General features: G+C 43.5%; 2 protein-coding genes across 2 annotated transcripts; one reads left to right on the top strand and one right to left on the bottom strand.

The window, feature by feature from the left end:
• Positions 1-1,225: 1,225 nt before the first annotated feature.
• Positions 1,226-5,475, top strand: ccdc137 (coiled-coil domain containing 137). Its single transcript, XM_047038231.1, has 6 exons — positions 1,226-1,397; positions 1,626-1,771; positions 4,187-4,412; positions 4,493-4,575; positions 4,665-4,744; positions 4,887-5,475. The coding sequence occupies exons 1-6, from the start codon at positions 1,327-1,329 to the stop codon at positions 5,082-5,084; spliced, it is 804 nt and encodes a 267-aa protein (XP_046894187.1). The 5' UTR covers positions 1,226-1,326; the 3' UTR covers positions 5,085-5,475.
• A 1,646-nt stretch (positions 5,476-7,121) lies between these two features.
• Positions 7,122-12,116, bottom strand: LOC124479750 (G-protein coupled receptor family C group 5 member C-like). Its single transcript, XM_047038635.1, has 5 exons — positions 11,780-12,116; positions 9,944-11,001; positions 8,991-9,091; positions 8,758-8,871; positions 7,122-8,414 (listed from the first exon to the last, which is right to left on the bottom strand). Exons 2-5 carry the CDS (start codon positions 10,989-10,991, stop codon positions 8,382-8,384), a joined length of 1,296 nt encoding a protein of 431 aa, XP_046894591.1. The 5' UTR covers positions 10,992-11,001; positions 11,780-12,116; the 3' UTR covers positions 7,122-8,381.
• Positions 12,117-15,000: the final 2,884 nt, after the last annotated feature.

The following is a 15,000-nucleotide window of genomic DNA, read 5'->3' as shown; positions in this document are numbered from 1 at the left end:
ATCCAGAGCGACTTACAGCAAGTACAGGGACATTCCCCCAAGGCAAGTAGGGCGAAGGGCCTTGCCCAAGGACACAACGTCACGGCTGGAAATTGATCCGGCAACCTTCTGATTACTAGCTCGAATCCCTAACCGCTCAGCCACCTGTCTGCCTACACATTTATTTCACACACTTCAGAGATTCATCTATCTATAGGTGCCTCAGAGGCCAAGACAGCTTCTACACTACACAAGGTTTGCCTGGTGTTATTTCTGGAAAAACGGAGGGAAAACATCCCAGAATGACCATTCTTCTCCCATAAGGTGTAGCAATGATTGAATCCTTTCTCCTCACAGGTCCCCGATCCGGGGAGAACACAGCCATGCATATATTTCTGTTCTGGGGAACACCACCTTTCTGTGGGGATGTATGTGGGAAACACTAAACCCCATTCTCTTCTCATCAGCAGTCTCGCAGATTGAGTACATTACGCATATGTAGTAATCCCCTTCTACAGTACCTGCACCTTTTATCTCATGGATTACAGATCCCCTCTGTAATCTGAGACATACTATAGTCAGGGGCACACACTGTAAAACACACAAACACACAGGCAGAAAACAAACATGCTAATACAAGGTTATTTCTTTCAAATGTTTACTATGAGGATAACCATTTCTGCAACATCTACAGAGTTGCAGAAGTGTGCTAATAAAATGCAATGAATCTAGCGTGAGTTCCAGGGGTTCCACTATGAAGCCATTATGAAGATACAGAGACACCAGACCAGACCCATGGGCATACAGGTGCCATAACACGTGTGCCAGTACTCAGTCCACTGGCTGTATCATGATCCCCACGCCTCACTGACATGTGAGAGCAGGGAAACTGAGCCCTGCTCATCTCTCCACTGCCCTAACACTACCACATCAGCATCAGCTCCTGCAAGGCCTTTGCAATGTTGCTGATAAAGCACATAGTAAGCTACACTCATGGGCTAACCTATATCTGATTTAACCCCCCCCCCCCAAAAAAAAAAAATATATAAATATAAAAAGACACAATCTTATAGTTTTAAGTAAATGTGTCCAGTTCACAGATCTAACAGAAAACATATTCGAGGGGATTATTATTATTAGTTTTATTGTCTTGTAGAGGCAAACAGACCATTTACGTCATCTTGCGGTGGCACATGGTAAAAGCAGGGAACGGTTCGCATTTTCAGTCGTCAAGTGCTGGTTGGCTGAACCTGAGAGGTTGAGGGTGAGGGGTCAGAGTTGATGGTCCGTGTACACCCATGTGGTTTGCTGTTTTGAAAATATTAGCCCCAGATATCAGAAAACAACATGGGAAAGCGTAAACAGACGGAATCCAGTGAGACGTTAAAACGAGGTGGCAAAACCGGACAACATGTTAGGTACGTACTGTATAAAACGAGTTTGCTCTTGACAGCAGACAAATTCGACAGACGATTTCAAGCTACTTAGCTAGCCAGCTAGCTAGCATGTTTATAGTCAATCGAGTGTATGGTTGCTGTAGTTGATAACTACATAGTACCTTACTCGATGATTACTCGATGATTAAGGTATGATACACCTGGATGATTTTTGAATGATTTTGTCATTTTCTGCGTTTCTGTGTGCAGTAAGAAGCCAAAGCGAGATGAGCGGCCAAAACAAGACGAACATCTTCAGCAAATCCCATTTCGTCTCCGTGAAATTATGAAAAGTAAAGAGAGAATGAAAAAGGGAAAAAGACCAAAGCCTAAGCCGACCGAAAAGATTAAAAAAGGTCAGAAACGTTAGATGTCAGCATTTAACAATATTATAACATGTATATTGTGTTCCATGTTATGGAAGCAAATCGTGACCAAAATTCAAATGAAAATGCATTTCCAGAAATGCATTTTCATTTTAAGAATGTGGCTGCATTATTTGACTCATAAATCAAATTAGTATTCAATCATCCTATTTGCATTTTCATTTTCTTCTTTAAGACTGCTCATTCTTTCCCTTAATTAAAATGAAAACGAAAAAGACATTTGAAATTTAATTTTCAAAATATGCCCCAGCAAATAGATACCAAAATTCAATTTGAAATGTAAAATTTGAAAATGAAAATGCATTTCCAGAAATGCATTTTCATTTTAAGAACGTGGCTGCAAAATCGTGACCACAATTCAAATTCAAATGCATTTCCAGAATTGCATTTTCATTTTCAAGAACGTGGCTGCAAAATCGTGACCACAATTCAAATTCAAATGCATTTCCAGAAATGCATTTTCATTTTAAGAACGTGGCTGCAAAATCGTGACCACAATTCAAATTCAAATGTATTTCCAGAAATGCATTTTCATTTTAAGAATGTGGCTGCATTATTTGACTCATAAATCAAATTAGTACTGATTAGTACTGAGCGGACATTGCATTTTCATTTTCATGTTCTGCCCGCAAAGAACTGCCCATAATTTGAAAACGAAAATGCATTCTGAGCGGCGCAGTAGAGTGACGTCAGTAGCCGCTCTTCTTCAGCTCCCTGCTGACCGAGCTACCCATCTTGTTCGGTAGGGGGCGGTGTGCACATACGCATTGCATTACATGACAAATGTGCCGGGAAATTGATTGAATTGCCGGGTCTTTAGAGGACGCATCACAGATCATGGCGCTCCCTCAAATTGTGCAGACACTGATAGAATTAGCTGAGCTGGTAGAAACTAATAATATATCTGAGTCTGATGCCCGTGACCGAGTAGAACAAGTCACAGAGAGCTTGGCTGCATACTCTGCCGTCACAGACGTACACATTAATGAGGTTGCCATAGTAAACCTCTCTTCAGTCCTGGAACGGCTGGATGCTGTGGTGGAGCCTCAAATGGGACGGGGACGACCAACCATCCACATCCCGTTCGAGTCCATCGAAAACTATTTATTAAATGGTCTACTTTTTCCTGTGAAAGCAAGCTGTTTCACCTTTGGCCTGGTTCAGACAAAATCTGAATTTCCGCAATCTGAATTTGAATTTCCGCAATCTGAATTTCAAGAATCTGAATTCCTGCAATCTGAATTTTAGAATGTTTTATTTTTGGATCAAAATAATTCAAGGGATGTGGATGGTTGGTCGTCCCCGTCCCATTTGAGGCTCCACCACAGCATCCAGCCGTTCCAGGACTGAAGAGAGGTTTACTATGGCAACCTCATTAATGTGTACGTCTGTGACGGCAGAGTATGCAGCCAAGCTCTCTGTGACTTGTTCTACTCGGTCACGGGCATCAGACTCAGATATATTATTAGTTTCTACCAGCTCAGCTAATTCTATCAGTGTCTGCACAATTTGAGGGAGCGCCATGATCTGTGATGCGTCCTCTAAAGACCCGGCAATTCAATCAATTTCCCGGCACATTTGTCATGTAATGCAATGCGTATGTGCACACCGCCCCCTACCGAACAAGATGGGTAGCTCGGTCAGCAGGGAGCTGAAGAAGAGCGGCTACTGACGTCACTCTACTGCGCCGCTCAGAATGCATTTTCGTTTTCGAATTATGGGCAGTTCTTTGCGGGCAGAACATGAAAATGAAAATGCAATGTCCGCTCAGTACTAATCAGTACTAATTTGATTTATGAGTCAAATAATGCAGCCACATTCTTAAAATGAAAATGCATTTCTGGAAATACATTTGAATTTGAATTGTGGTCACGATTTTGCAGCCACGTTCTTAAAATGAAAATGCATTTCTGGAAATGCATTTGAATTTGAATTGTGGTCACGATTTTGCAGCCACGTTCTTGAAAATGAAAATGCAATTCTGGAAATGCATTTGAATTTGAATTGTGGTCACGATTTTGCAGCCACGTTCTTAAAATGAAAATGCATTTCTGGAAATGCATTTTCATTTTCAAATTTTACATTTCAAATTGAATTTTGGTATCTATTTGCTGGGGCATATTTTGAAAATTAAATTTCAAATGTCTTTTTCGTTTTCATTTTAATTAAGGGAAAGAATGAGCAGTCTTAAAGAAGAAAATGAAAATGCAAATAGGATGATTGAATACTAATTTGATTTATGAGTCAAATAATGCAGCCACATTCTTTAAATGAAAATGCATTTCTGGAAATGCATTTTCATTTGAATTTTGGTCACGATTTGCTTCCATACCATGTAGGCTATTTTGTGTGCCTGGTGTCTGATTTCTCTTCTTCTACCTATAGTCATTACTCCCAAACCTAAGATGAAAGCAGAGACCCAGGTTGAGGACATCCCTGTCCCCCATTTTCGTAGAAGAAAGAAGGAGTCAGAGAAATCATACGTTCAACGCATGAACAGCGAGACTCAGCATGTCCTTTTCCTCACCAAGAACCAAGTTGAGAGACAACCTGAGCTGGTGGAGGACCAGGAGGAGCCTGAGGAAAACCAGAAGTCAGAAAAAAAGAAAGAGTAAGTTGTGTCATCATGCTATACACAGATTTTCAACAAAAAAATAAGCAGCTTTTGATCATCTAAAATATGATCTGCAGGTATAATAAGTCTCGACTTCAGAGGCTGCATAAAAAGAAGCTGGACAGACAAGAAGATAAGTTGGAAAACGATAAGCTCATTGGTAGGTTCTGTGGAAATTATGGTGTTGTGTAGAGCAGTACAATTCCTGTCGTCATTGTCTGATGTTTTCTTTTCTTCATTTGTCTGTAGATAAAGTTAGATTTGGTGAAGTTGCTATGGCCCCACCAACTTTGAGTGTTAAACCAAAGAAGGCGGCTTTAAAGGGACAGGTAAGTGGGGGATGTGTGAGAAAGAATGAGTGACAAAGACCATATTGGATCTCATATGATGTTGCTGTCCATACCTCTTACACTTATGTCAAAGTTTATTTTTAATGGTCTTGCATTAGGTTTGTCTACATTGTCCCCCCAGGGCATCAACAAGGCTCTGCTGCTGAACTCCCTACTGGGCCAAGCCACAAGCTCTACGGTCAAGCCCTCCATGGCCAGGCAGCGGATCGTGGAGGAAGAGAGGCTGCGTGTGGTGGAGGCATACCGTTACCTCAAGAAGCAGAAACTGAAGCAGCAGGAAAGCAAGGCTGCTGGCCTGGACAAGCTCATGAACCTCTGAAGCCTCACGTCACCGGCATTACCACACAGAACCAGGAACAAGGGCTAGCCTTGTCACATGACTGATACCCATCCAGGGTACAGAGACTTAATGGTGGCTACATTGCCGTCTGGTGGAAAGTCAGACTCATTGTATGTAGCTAAAAAGCTATTGAGACATGGACTGGCAACTCGATCGTAAATTTGAAAGCTTTACCATTTACTGTGGAGGCTCTTTGGACTGAACACCATGAAAATACAGGGCCAAAGAAACAAACATTTTGGCATTTCTAGATTATGGTCACTAGATGGCAGTCAGTTTCCCTACACACAGCTATGTCTGTATTGTTTATGTCTATGGAAAGCCTTGTTTGAAAAATTGTGATTATTTAAATAAATGCTTAATATTTTTACATTGGTATACAAATTGTAAGGCTCTTCCTGCAAAACCATCCTTGAACATTAGATTATAGGTGCTATTCGTCCTTTGAAGACAGAAAACCGTGGCCACAGAGACAGTGACAGCTGGACTTGTGACCATGATCACGTCATATCTCGATGACGGCTAATACTCCCGGACCTAAGCAAATCACCTGCGTTTTGTATATAAAAAGCTTACAAGAGCCTGGCACAGCCTATTTACCTAAGTAATCCTGAAAAGGTTGACTATCCGTTCGCTCCAGCCATGAATGGACCCTTTGTCCAAGTATTGGCCTCAAGACCAAACAATGCAACACTTTTGGTGGTTTTCTCGCTTTTTTCACGTTACGGATTCTGTAACACTGTTCTGTAATGTGAGTTTATTACTTTACCACTCCGGATGCCTTTCTCCTTTACTCTCAGGGTTTCCAGTTGTAGAAAACTGGGGAATGTCTGACAAAATATATTTCCAGTCAGAGAAAAAGTCTTGGAAGTTAGTGAAACAGAAATCATCAAACTGTCCTGCCGTTGTGTGTGTGTCTCTGAAGGTTGTCATAGTGACTGGCTCAATGAGTGGGACAGGTGGCTGTGATGTTTAGTGGTGGCAGGATGTCATCTGAACCTAAGCACCACCAAATGTTTGGCCTTGAGGAAAGCATAAGTCCTGCCTTTTCCAAAGCTAACTGGTCTCCCTGAATAATGTAGCTCGTTATCAGGGTATGGTAATGATTGGCAACAAAAGTAACTCAAGTCAATCCAGACTGGCTTTGTTGTTGTCCAGAGTCAGTGGCACAGATCGACATCCTGTCAACCAATCTGGCTAATGAGTCTCTAATTGGCTCAGGCAGGTGACTGGTTCCTGTCTGAATGGCAGCCCTCTTCCTGGATACAAGTGATTAATCCGTTTAGGCTCGGGCCAAGAGCATTGGTTAAGTCACATGGATGAACCTCATAGCTGTTGATCAGTTTTAATACCACAGAATGACTATTGTTTTACATTGATTTGGGAAAAGTCTTGAATTTAAGTTGTTTAACAACAACTCTTAACTATACCTGTTCCCATTTGTTGAAATATATATTCTACCGAGACAGTTGTTTTTTCTCCATCGGTTGTCCTAAGGAAATTGTATCTTTCTGGCCAATACAGTCTAGTCTACCTCGCAAAGCTCACATTTATTGGCGTAGCTCACAATTCACATGCCTTAGTTGCTATCTATTAAAAAAACAAACATCCGTTGATTATAAAACCATGCTTTCTGTTTCCACTCTGTCTCTCTGAACGTGCACATGGATGGTGGAAGAAAGTGGGACTGGGAGGGTATCCAGTACGCTGCTAGGCAGCAGAAACTCAACATCGTTATTGAGTGTGCCTGAGTGTTCACTGGTAAATTACCCCTGAACAAATGTACGTTTCACCGAGGAGGTGAAACGAGGACAGCCTTTCTGCTAAGCACGAGCTCTTGTTTCAAGTGAAACATCAACACGTGCTCATTGCAAGTTACTCCAACTAGATTGCCATTTCGAAACAGATCGATAGTCAGTCATGCAAAAGCGTATTTTCAGAAGTGAGAGTGAGAGTGCTCTCTCTGTGCCCACTCAGCCTCTTTATGTAACAGATATATGGACATACAGTGCTTCTGGCTGGTCTCTGCGCATGCCACTACCAGTGCTGTGCTAACTGCTTGTGCAGACTGTGTCACTTGTTTCATAAGAAAAAGTGGATTATCTCGCTTTAAATGTGTGAACGGCTAAATAACTTCTCTGCTCACCCCAAAAAAATCCTGCTCATTTTGCAGCTGTCAATGTTGGATATACTGCAAGTATGAGAGAAATGGAACATAACATTTAAATACAAAGTATATGGAAAAGCAAGCGCATTGTGTCGTTTCCATTTACAGCAGTCAGGAAGTCTCCAGATTACAACAGCAGACTACTGTGCATACTTGCAAGAGGCCACAGGCTTTGAAAGCTTATCACTGCATATGTAAATACTAATACCCAGTAAAAGTCAAAGTACTTTCAACTTCAGACACCTTCCTCATGCAACGTTCCCTTCCTGACTTGGTGTGCTGGCTACTTCAGTTTATGACTAATTGATTTAACAACTAAATACACATTTACCTGATTTATTTGTTGACTGTTGTTAAATGGTTCTCTTTACACAAAATGTGAACGCATTCAAGCATATAATTTTCTACAATGTTTGATAAGGTTACATGAAAATATATTTAACATTCAGATTGTTGTTTGCTCAATCATTGCATTGTTTTTACATGTAAACACAAAACACCTACAAAGTAATACACAATAACCAAAATAACATGATTTAACTTGTGGATTTGATGATACAAACACACAGAAGACTATCTGCACAAGTAGTGGTATTTGAAAACACACAAATACATTATAATAACTTTTGATATTACGTTAATGACAACGTAGACAGGTTCCATTTCAGACGTCAGAGTTCTCAATGTGTCATTTTGAGGGTTGGGGGACATGGTGTGCATAAATACCCTTTCCAGTCAAATACAGCATCAGTACAAAGAGGGGAAACAATTGACGCCTTAAGGTAACCTGGACAGGAGGCCAACGAGAAACTGAAGGCTGAAACGTGTATTAGCTCTGTCTCCTACGCTGAACCCTTTGCGATTCTCTATGACTCACATTTGAGTAGCAAACTGATTGATTGTCCCTTTAGGTTGGTTACTCTGGGGTCATCTCTTTCCGTCAGTGCATGATTCTACTTGCGGGTAGTGGACTGTAAACCCACCACACTTATTGGGAATGTAAAGCTATCTTGTCGGTCATCACCAGATACACACAAGCACCAGGGCAGAGTGGAGTAGAAAAGAGGTGGACAGGAGTTGAAGAGGAACAGGGTCAAAGTACTGCAGGTTTACCACAGAGGCCTCTTGTTCAAACCGTTTCCCTGAGGGTGAGAATTAAAACATGAGCTCTTTTATGCACTGCAAGAAAACCAACACCTGAATGTTATTCATCTCTGAAGAAATGCATATGATGTGTGTGTGTGTTTCTATTGGGTTGTATAAGAAGACAAATTCCAATTACCGGTACCTTATATACAACTACTTACTGTAAGTCGCTCTGGATAAGAGCGTCTGCTGTATGACTAAATGTAACTACTTATAAAGTAATCAAACTGTACAATATTGGTGTGAACAGTGACTTTTTAGCAAGGCCATGAAAGGCATTCATGCATCTTCAGTCAGTAGTGGTGTATATGGCGGAGGTCAGAGGTCACGTCTACTTACGCTGGCTGCGTGTGGCAGTGCTGGGTGTGGAGGGGAGGACAAGGCGCTGCTGCTGCCCTGGTTTAGAGGAGGGGCTGTGGCCCTTGGCAGGATGGTCTCCTGGGACTGCTCCCTCTAATGAGAAGGAACCAAGACAACCACAAACACACACCAGTCAGAAAGACTTATTAGTTCAGGGTCAAGACGTTAAAGCACTTGAGCGTGAATTGTCCCATCAGTTGCATACCACTCACATTTGCTAGACTCTTGGTGATGAGGGCCAGTTCAGTGGGTTGGTACACACAGCCGCGTAGTCGGCCATTATAACCACTGTACGGAGACACCCCAGTGTTGGCTGGGTGGCGGGGAATGGAAACAGAGGGCCATCAATCACTTACAATAGAAAGATTGTTATCTTTATGTGAGACTTGATGTGCCTACACTCCTGTAGCAGTCATGCTCTGAGACAGTCTGGTAGTTATTGCTGGAGGTTTTAAATGTCACTGTATATGGTTAGGGTTGCACATCTGCCACTGTTTGAAGACGATGAGCACACTCCCGTCTCTATGGCAACAGTTCATAAAAATGAACCGAGGACGGATGCTCGAGCACTGTTCATTATGAGTTACCGTGACTGTCAAAGATGCAGCAGTGTACTTCTAACTTCAGACTTACACAATTTGTGCCGTGCTAATGAATGTACTGTACATACACTCCTGACAAATGACAAGGTGTGTGGGGGATTATTTCTTTAGTCTGCTGGCAAAGGTCACCCCTTCACACCCTCATCTCATCCTGTCATAGGTCCCTCGAGCCAGCAGGTACATCTAGGCTAGCACTGGAGGGAAACCATGGACAGGGAAAGCGACAATGAGAATAGCCCTCCTGTTCCAACTGATCTGTCATTCGTAAAACAAATACATTTGCAGGTCAATACTGGCAAAGTGAAGGGAAAGGTGAGCAGGAAAAATAGAACAATACGATATGTGTTTCATCCGAGGGCTTATCATGAGTACTTTAATGAGCCGGGTTTTAAGATAGCATCGAACATGCCAGGTTGATGTGGGATGAGGGACACCGTATGCCATGTTTGCGTGACTTGCTGATAAGGTCATGACTAGCACTGTTGGACAGGAAAAGGCACTGAAGTAGGAAACTCGATTTCTGACCAGTGTGGGATGTTAACTGAGGCCCAACTGTGCTATACCTGTATGGGGTTTGTCCATTGTGAAGGCCTTGTTCTCCATGTACATGTTTTGCTGGCCAGGGCTCTGGTCCTTCAGGATGTTGTCGTACACAAGGCTCCTGGCTGGGTAGACGTGGTCTCCATCACTGGGCTGCTCCTGGTCCTCGTCTTCCTGGCTGAGGAAACAGATCTCTGGTATGGTGTAGAGGACCAGGAACACCCAAGCGTTGACTACCAGGGCAATGGCGAGAGTGGGGTCGTCCCAGCTGGGGCCCCCAGTCAGCTGGTTCCCATGGATGTACATGACGATCCAGGCCACCCAGATGGCTGTGGAGAGGACCCCTGTGGCGAGGATGAAGGCTCCGTCCCTGCGCCAGCTCTTGTGCTTGTGCGTCAGCGTGGGCACTGCCATCAGGATCACGGCCAGCAGCAGTGCCATCACGTAGACCAGAGCCATGACAAAGTCCTGGTTGGTGATCTTGCAGGACGCGTCTGTCATGGCAGACGCCATAACAGGGTACCGGGCCACGGTGATAATCATCCACTCAGTGTTGATGATGACCTCAACCAACCAGAGCGCTAGGGCCCCCAGACAGAGTGTCCAGGCCCGGGGGCCCCGGCCCCTCCTCTCCAGCAGGGCCAGCCACAAGCCGTGCATCACCAGGCACGACAGGCAGCCTGCGAACAGCACGCCAAACAGGAAACGCCGCGCTGTGCAGCTGATCAAGTCCCGGCCCACAATGAAGGCGAAGGTGAGTCCAAACAGCCCCAGGGTGAAGACCAGGACACTGGCTTGCAGGGCCACCATGGCTTTCCTCTTCTTGTCTGTCACGAAAGGCATGCTGGCTATGAGGGTGACCAATAGCACAAAGGCAGTCACCACTCCTGCAGCAGCGAAGGCCTCGACCACAATGCCCCACACTGCAGATAGGTCACACAGGTTGTAGTAGAAGGAGTTGACGGAAGGGCCGCACCCCTTTGGAGCGCTGGTGGCTTCCATGGCGTCACTGGTGGACCACAGGGACAGTGCTTGCTGCAGCAGAAGTAACGTTGCCAACTCCACACCCATGCTCCTCAGCCTGGACAAGACAGGGTTGGGTATTACTACGGTTTGGGAGAAGAAGACCACACTACAACTCCCCTCTGCCAACTCGTCTGATAATCAGAAACCATTCAAACATCTGATTCCCATCTGCTAACTACAACAACGACTGTTTTACTCTTATGTCTCGCTACCTCCTCCACTTTTCTCCAACAATTATTTTTTATTTTTTTACTATCCCGGCAACTCTGGAACCCCTGAACCTCTGAACCTTCTGGAACTTATCTGCCACACCTGTCATCCTGCCAGGATGCTTAATTAATTAATTAAATGATTGATTAATGCTTTAATTCTTCATTATTTCGTAATAGACTATTCCTTTAAACTAATAACTGGACTCCGTTGGGGGAACTGTTTTTAAACGAACAATTGAAAATCCAATGAATAGATTGGTTCGGAGAAGTTTAACAGGTGTGTGGAGATGTCTTAAGAGAAAGTCGAATATTTGTTATAAGGTCCTCTGATCAAGCATTTGGGCTCAATAGAGACGTTATTTTACTATAAATAATGAGATTTACTGATACTACAAAGAGAAAGTATGCTTTGCACTTGTGCTTACAGGTGGCTCCAAACACATGAACCTATTCCTCTGCTAGGAATCATTGTCCTATTCACACCAATTTTTTACCATCATTAGATATACTACGGCTCATTTTAATTCAAGATGAACAGATGAAAATGATCGTGTTAAAAAACTCAGGTATAGTACAATGTCATAAATCATCTAATCATTCCCCTCCATCGGTGCCTCTTACCTGCACACAGGGAAGGACGTGAGTTTGGCGCTGACCAAGGAAGAATCCAGATTAATTTCTTTGTACAAGTGTCCAACGTTTGGCTACAGCCAAATGTATGCTCAATGTGTGTTCGCAGTTTTTTTTACAGGATGACTCCTTGATCGCAGCCAGTTTTCTTTCCGCCCACCTGCTCTCTCGTTTTCTCTCTCGTTTTACCATTATCTACCGCCTACAGACAGTCATCAGTGGCACGTCGTTTCAGCATGACAGTTACCATCTGCAACACAACTGGCACCTCCATCAGCTTTATTTTTTATTCCGCTGTGGTCACCTAACCCACACCACGAGTTTTAACTCTTGAGCCAAACCAAGAAGCCTAGTCAAGAAAGCTTTGCATATTCCATCAGATTATTGCAGGCATGGCATTATAACAATGTAGGCTACACTGTAGGCTACTGCCCTACACTACACACAATATAGGGCAGTATTGCATACACACCATTATTGTTCGGTATATTCGGGGGTTTTCATCGATACACGACTTTATTTCCCCCTATACGTTTTATCATTTTAATTATAAAAATGAACCCTTTATGAGAAATTCGTCGATTAAACTTCAGTATGGAGAGCCACCTGGTGGGTGATTTCAGCAGGGTGGTTTATGTTTAACATTTTAAATGACAGTTCCATCTGATGGTCTCAAATGTGCTCTTTTCTTATAAAATCACAAAACAAAAAAAGACGACACAACTACGTTTTTGTGATGCCTGCCTTCCAGCCATAATGATCATTAAATGTCTTTAGTCTAATTGAGTTGAGTATGGCACATATTGGATATCAAATTACATTACACGATCAGATGACTGTGCTATTGATCTACTATAAAGGCTGCTTCAATTAGTAACCATTTGAAACGAACATTATTGAATACTGTCATTGATTTCTATGCTATTTAAATTGTGTGTGAGGCCACTGATTTATCTTTTGTATTTTACTTTTGATACAAATAATAAAATGCACTGGTAAAGGATATTTGATCATCAAAGAGAAACTATGTCCAGCAGCGCATCCTTACACATTTGGAGAACGGCAAATCTGTCTCCCCTACTTTTTAGAAAGACAATTATATTTAATGGCCGCATCCTCAGTTATTAAAAAAAGCTGTCCCACCAACATTTGAACCCAAACGTTTGTCTGAATCTCTCTCTCTGTGTTTCTGTGTGTATTTATGTGCTAAAACAGTTGGTGGTTTATGATGTGTGATGTCTATCTGTTCATACCCTAAAGTAGACCGTTTTCAGGGTGCGTGATGTTTTGGAGACCTAGTTGGGAGCCCATTAAGCTGGTCGATGCCATGCAGTATCCTGAGGTCAGTTAGGACACCTTTGTGGCGATGGCTTTGGCATACACCCTGTCCCAAACCCCATTGTTGAGCATCGTGTGATGGGTTAGATTAGGCCTCATGTGGGGGATCAATCCTTCCATGGACTTGCACCCCAGGGGGGCTTTTACAGATCTGGCACCCTGTCAACCTGAACCCTATGATCACGTTCCTGATGGCATAAACTCCAGTGGTCCTTGTGGAGAGGCCAGAAAGGCCTTACACCATGGTGTCATGGTCAGTTTGGCTCACAATCAAGGACATTGTCATTCTGAAATAACATTCTGCACGTATAACACATTATACCTCAGCGCCTTCGGAGGCAGATCAAAGACTTTGTCACATCATAGGAATCGGACCTTAACATGCACTGCACTACATGTACAGGTGCACCACGTGACCCACGGGTTCCATCATGCATGTGTGTTGGGAGAAGTCAGGTGCAAGTCCTCTCCCTGGATCGTGTTTGCTGATGTTCCCAGGGAGCTGTCCTGGCTGCTGTAGCAGGCCTCATTAAAGCAGCTTGGGGCAGCTTCCCTCTGAGAACATGTCAGGCTATTCTTAGCTGTGGCACAGCCCAGGTGGGCATCTCTCAGGTCGTCTGTGCTTCTGCATTCTTTTGGGGGGAAGATAACAGCCTCCAGGGCTCCTCACTCTAAAAGCGAGTTCTCTCGAAAATGATTTTTGTCTAGTTGTGTTCAAGCTAGTAATATTGTGACTCTCTGTATAATGGCACACATACCTGACTACAGACTATATGCACAGCAGTTTACTTATCCAATTTCTCTTGTACATGCAGATGTATTGAGTTGTTTAGGCTGGAGTAAGGGCAAATTATCTTGAGGTACTTCTGTCGCTCCGTTTTGATCTCAGTCGGGTCAGACGCTGGCAGAAATCTTGAGAATGATTTGGGCGTTGACTGGCTAGATGCTTACAGATGGATCAATAACAGTGCCGCATGCCAAGGGAAGGTAGGTGATCTCTAGGTCATGAGTACCGTCCTCCTGTGCACATGTGAGGAGTGGCTTATCGATGCAGAGCCACATTTCATCTGCTGTTGCGTGCCACTCAAGTGTGATTTTCCTCTGACACCATGTGGCTTTTTAATTCTTACTCGTAAGGGACAGTGTGTGCGGTATCGACTCTAATATTCCCGCACTGGCAATTAGCATGTTCCCTGCCCGCAGCTGCCTGTGAACTCAGGGCCCAGCTGGTCATATGTGACACTGGATCATGCACATTTGTATATGATTCAGCAGCATTGTAAACTCACACAGCTCCGCTTTACATTGAGTGATGTTTGTGGATCTGTGATTTGGCCCAGTCAGCACATTTCAATGTCAAATTAAGTTTAATACTGAGTCAGTATGACAGATAATAGCACGTCCCATGGTTTTCGGGATAATTAGATTGGTGGATTTCTAATGGTGCACTAATACATTCTTAATAATCTTGTGATTTGACACAGATTGGACAGATTCTGTCCTGTCAGATTTTCAATTCAATAAAATTAAACTGTGTCCGGTCTATCAATGGTGCCACTCAAAAATAAAGAGCAGTGATTCTTATAGGTTTTTGATATTTCCCTTAACCACCCTTCTCTCACCCATCCTCAAAACATTCCAGAGACCCCATCTGGCCCGGTGCCACTGATCGATGCCACACAAACATCGAAAAGGGAGAAATTCAAAAATCAAAGCCGTCGTCATGGCAACGGCCCTGCCAGATTCCACCAATCAATGGAATCCGCAAGGCTGCGAGATTCGCTGGGGGAAAGGCCGGCGTCCTACATAAAGAGTGCGGGACAGGGAGCCGGGGCACTAGACGGGGCGACCCACCCTACGCACACACCTCACGG

This window comes from Hypomesus transpacificus, chromosome 17 (assembly GCF_021917145.1).
Source record: "Hypomesus transpacificus isolate Combined female chromosome 17, fHypTra1, whole genome shotgun sequence".
NCBI classification, from domain to species: domain Eukaryota; kingdom Metazoa; phylum Chordata; class Actinopteri; order Osmeriformes; family Osmeridae; genus Hypomesus; species Hypomesus transpacificus.
This window is presented reverse-complemented; position numbering and strand designations above follow the sequence as displayed.

Excerpts from the sequence above, each read along its gene's own strand:
- ccdc137 (XM_047038231.1), top strand. The coding sequence starts at position 1,327 with ATGGGAAAGCGTAAACAGACGGAATCCAGTGAGACGTTAAAACGAGGT. Across the intron at positions 4,576-4,664 it reads GGAAAACGATAAGCTCATTG|ATAAAGTTAGATTTGGTGAA; the intron begins GTAGGTTCTGTG and ends ATTTGTCTGTAG. Across the intron at positions 4,745-4,886 it reads AGGCGGCTTTAAAGGGACAG|GGCATCAACAAGGCTCTGCT; the intron begins GTAAGTGGGGGA and ends TTGTCCCCCCAG.
- LOC124479750 (XM_047038635.1), bottom strand. The coding sequence starts at position 10,991 with ATGGGTGTGGAGTTGGCAACGTTACTTCTGCTGCAGCAAGCACTGTCC. Across the intron at positions 9,092-9,943 it reads AATGGACAAACCCCATACAG|CCAACACTGGGGTGTCTCCG; the intron begins GTATAGCACAGT and ends CCCGCCACCCAG. Across the intron at positions 8,872-8,990 it reads TCACCAAGAGTCTAGCAAAT|AGGGAGCAGTCCCAGGAGAC; the intron begins GTGAGTGGTATG and ends CCTTCTCATTAG.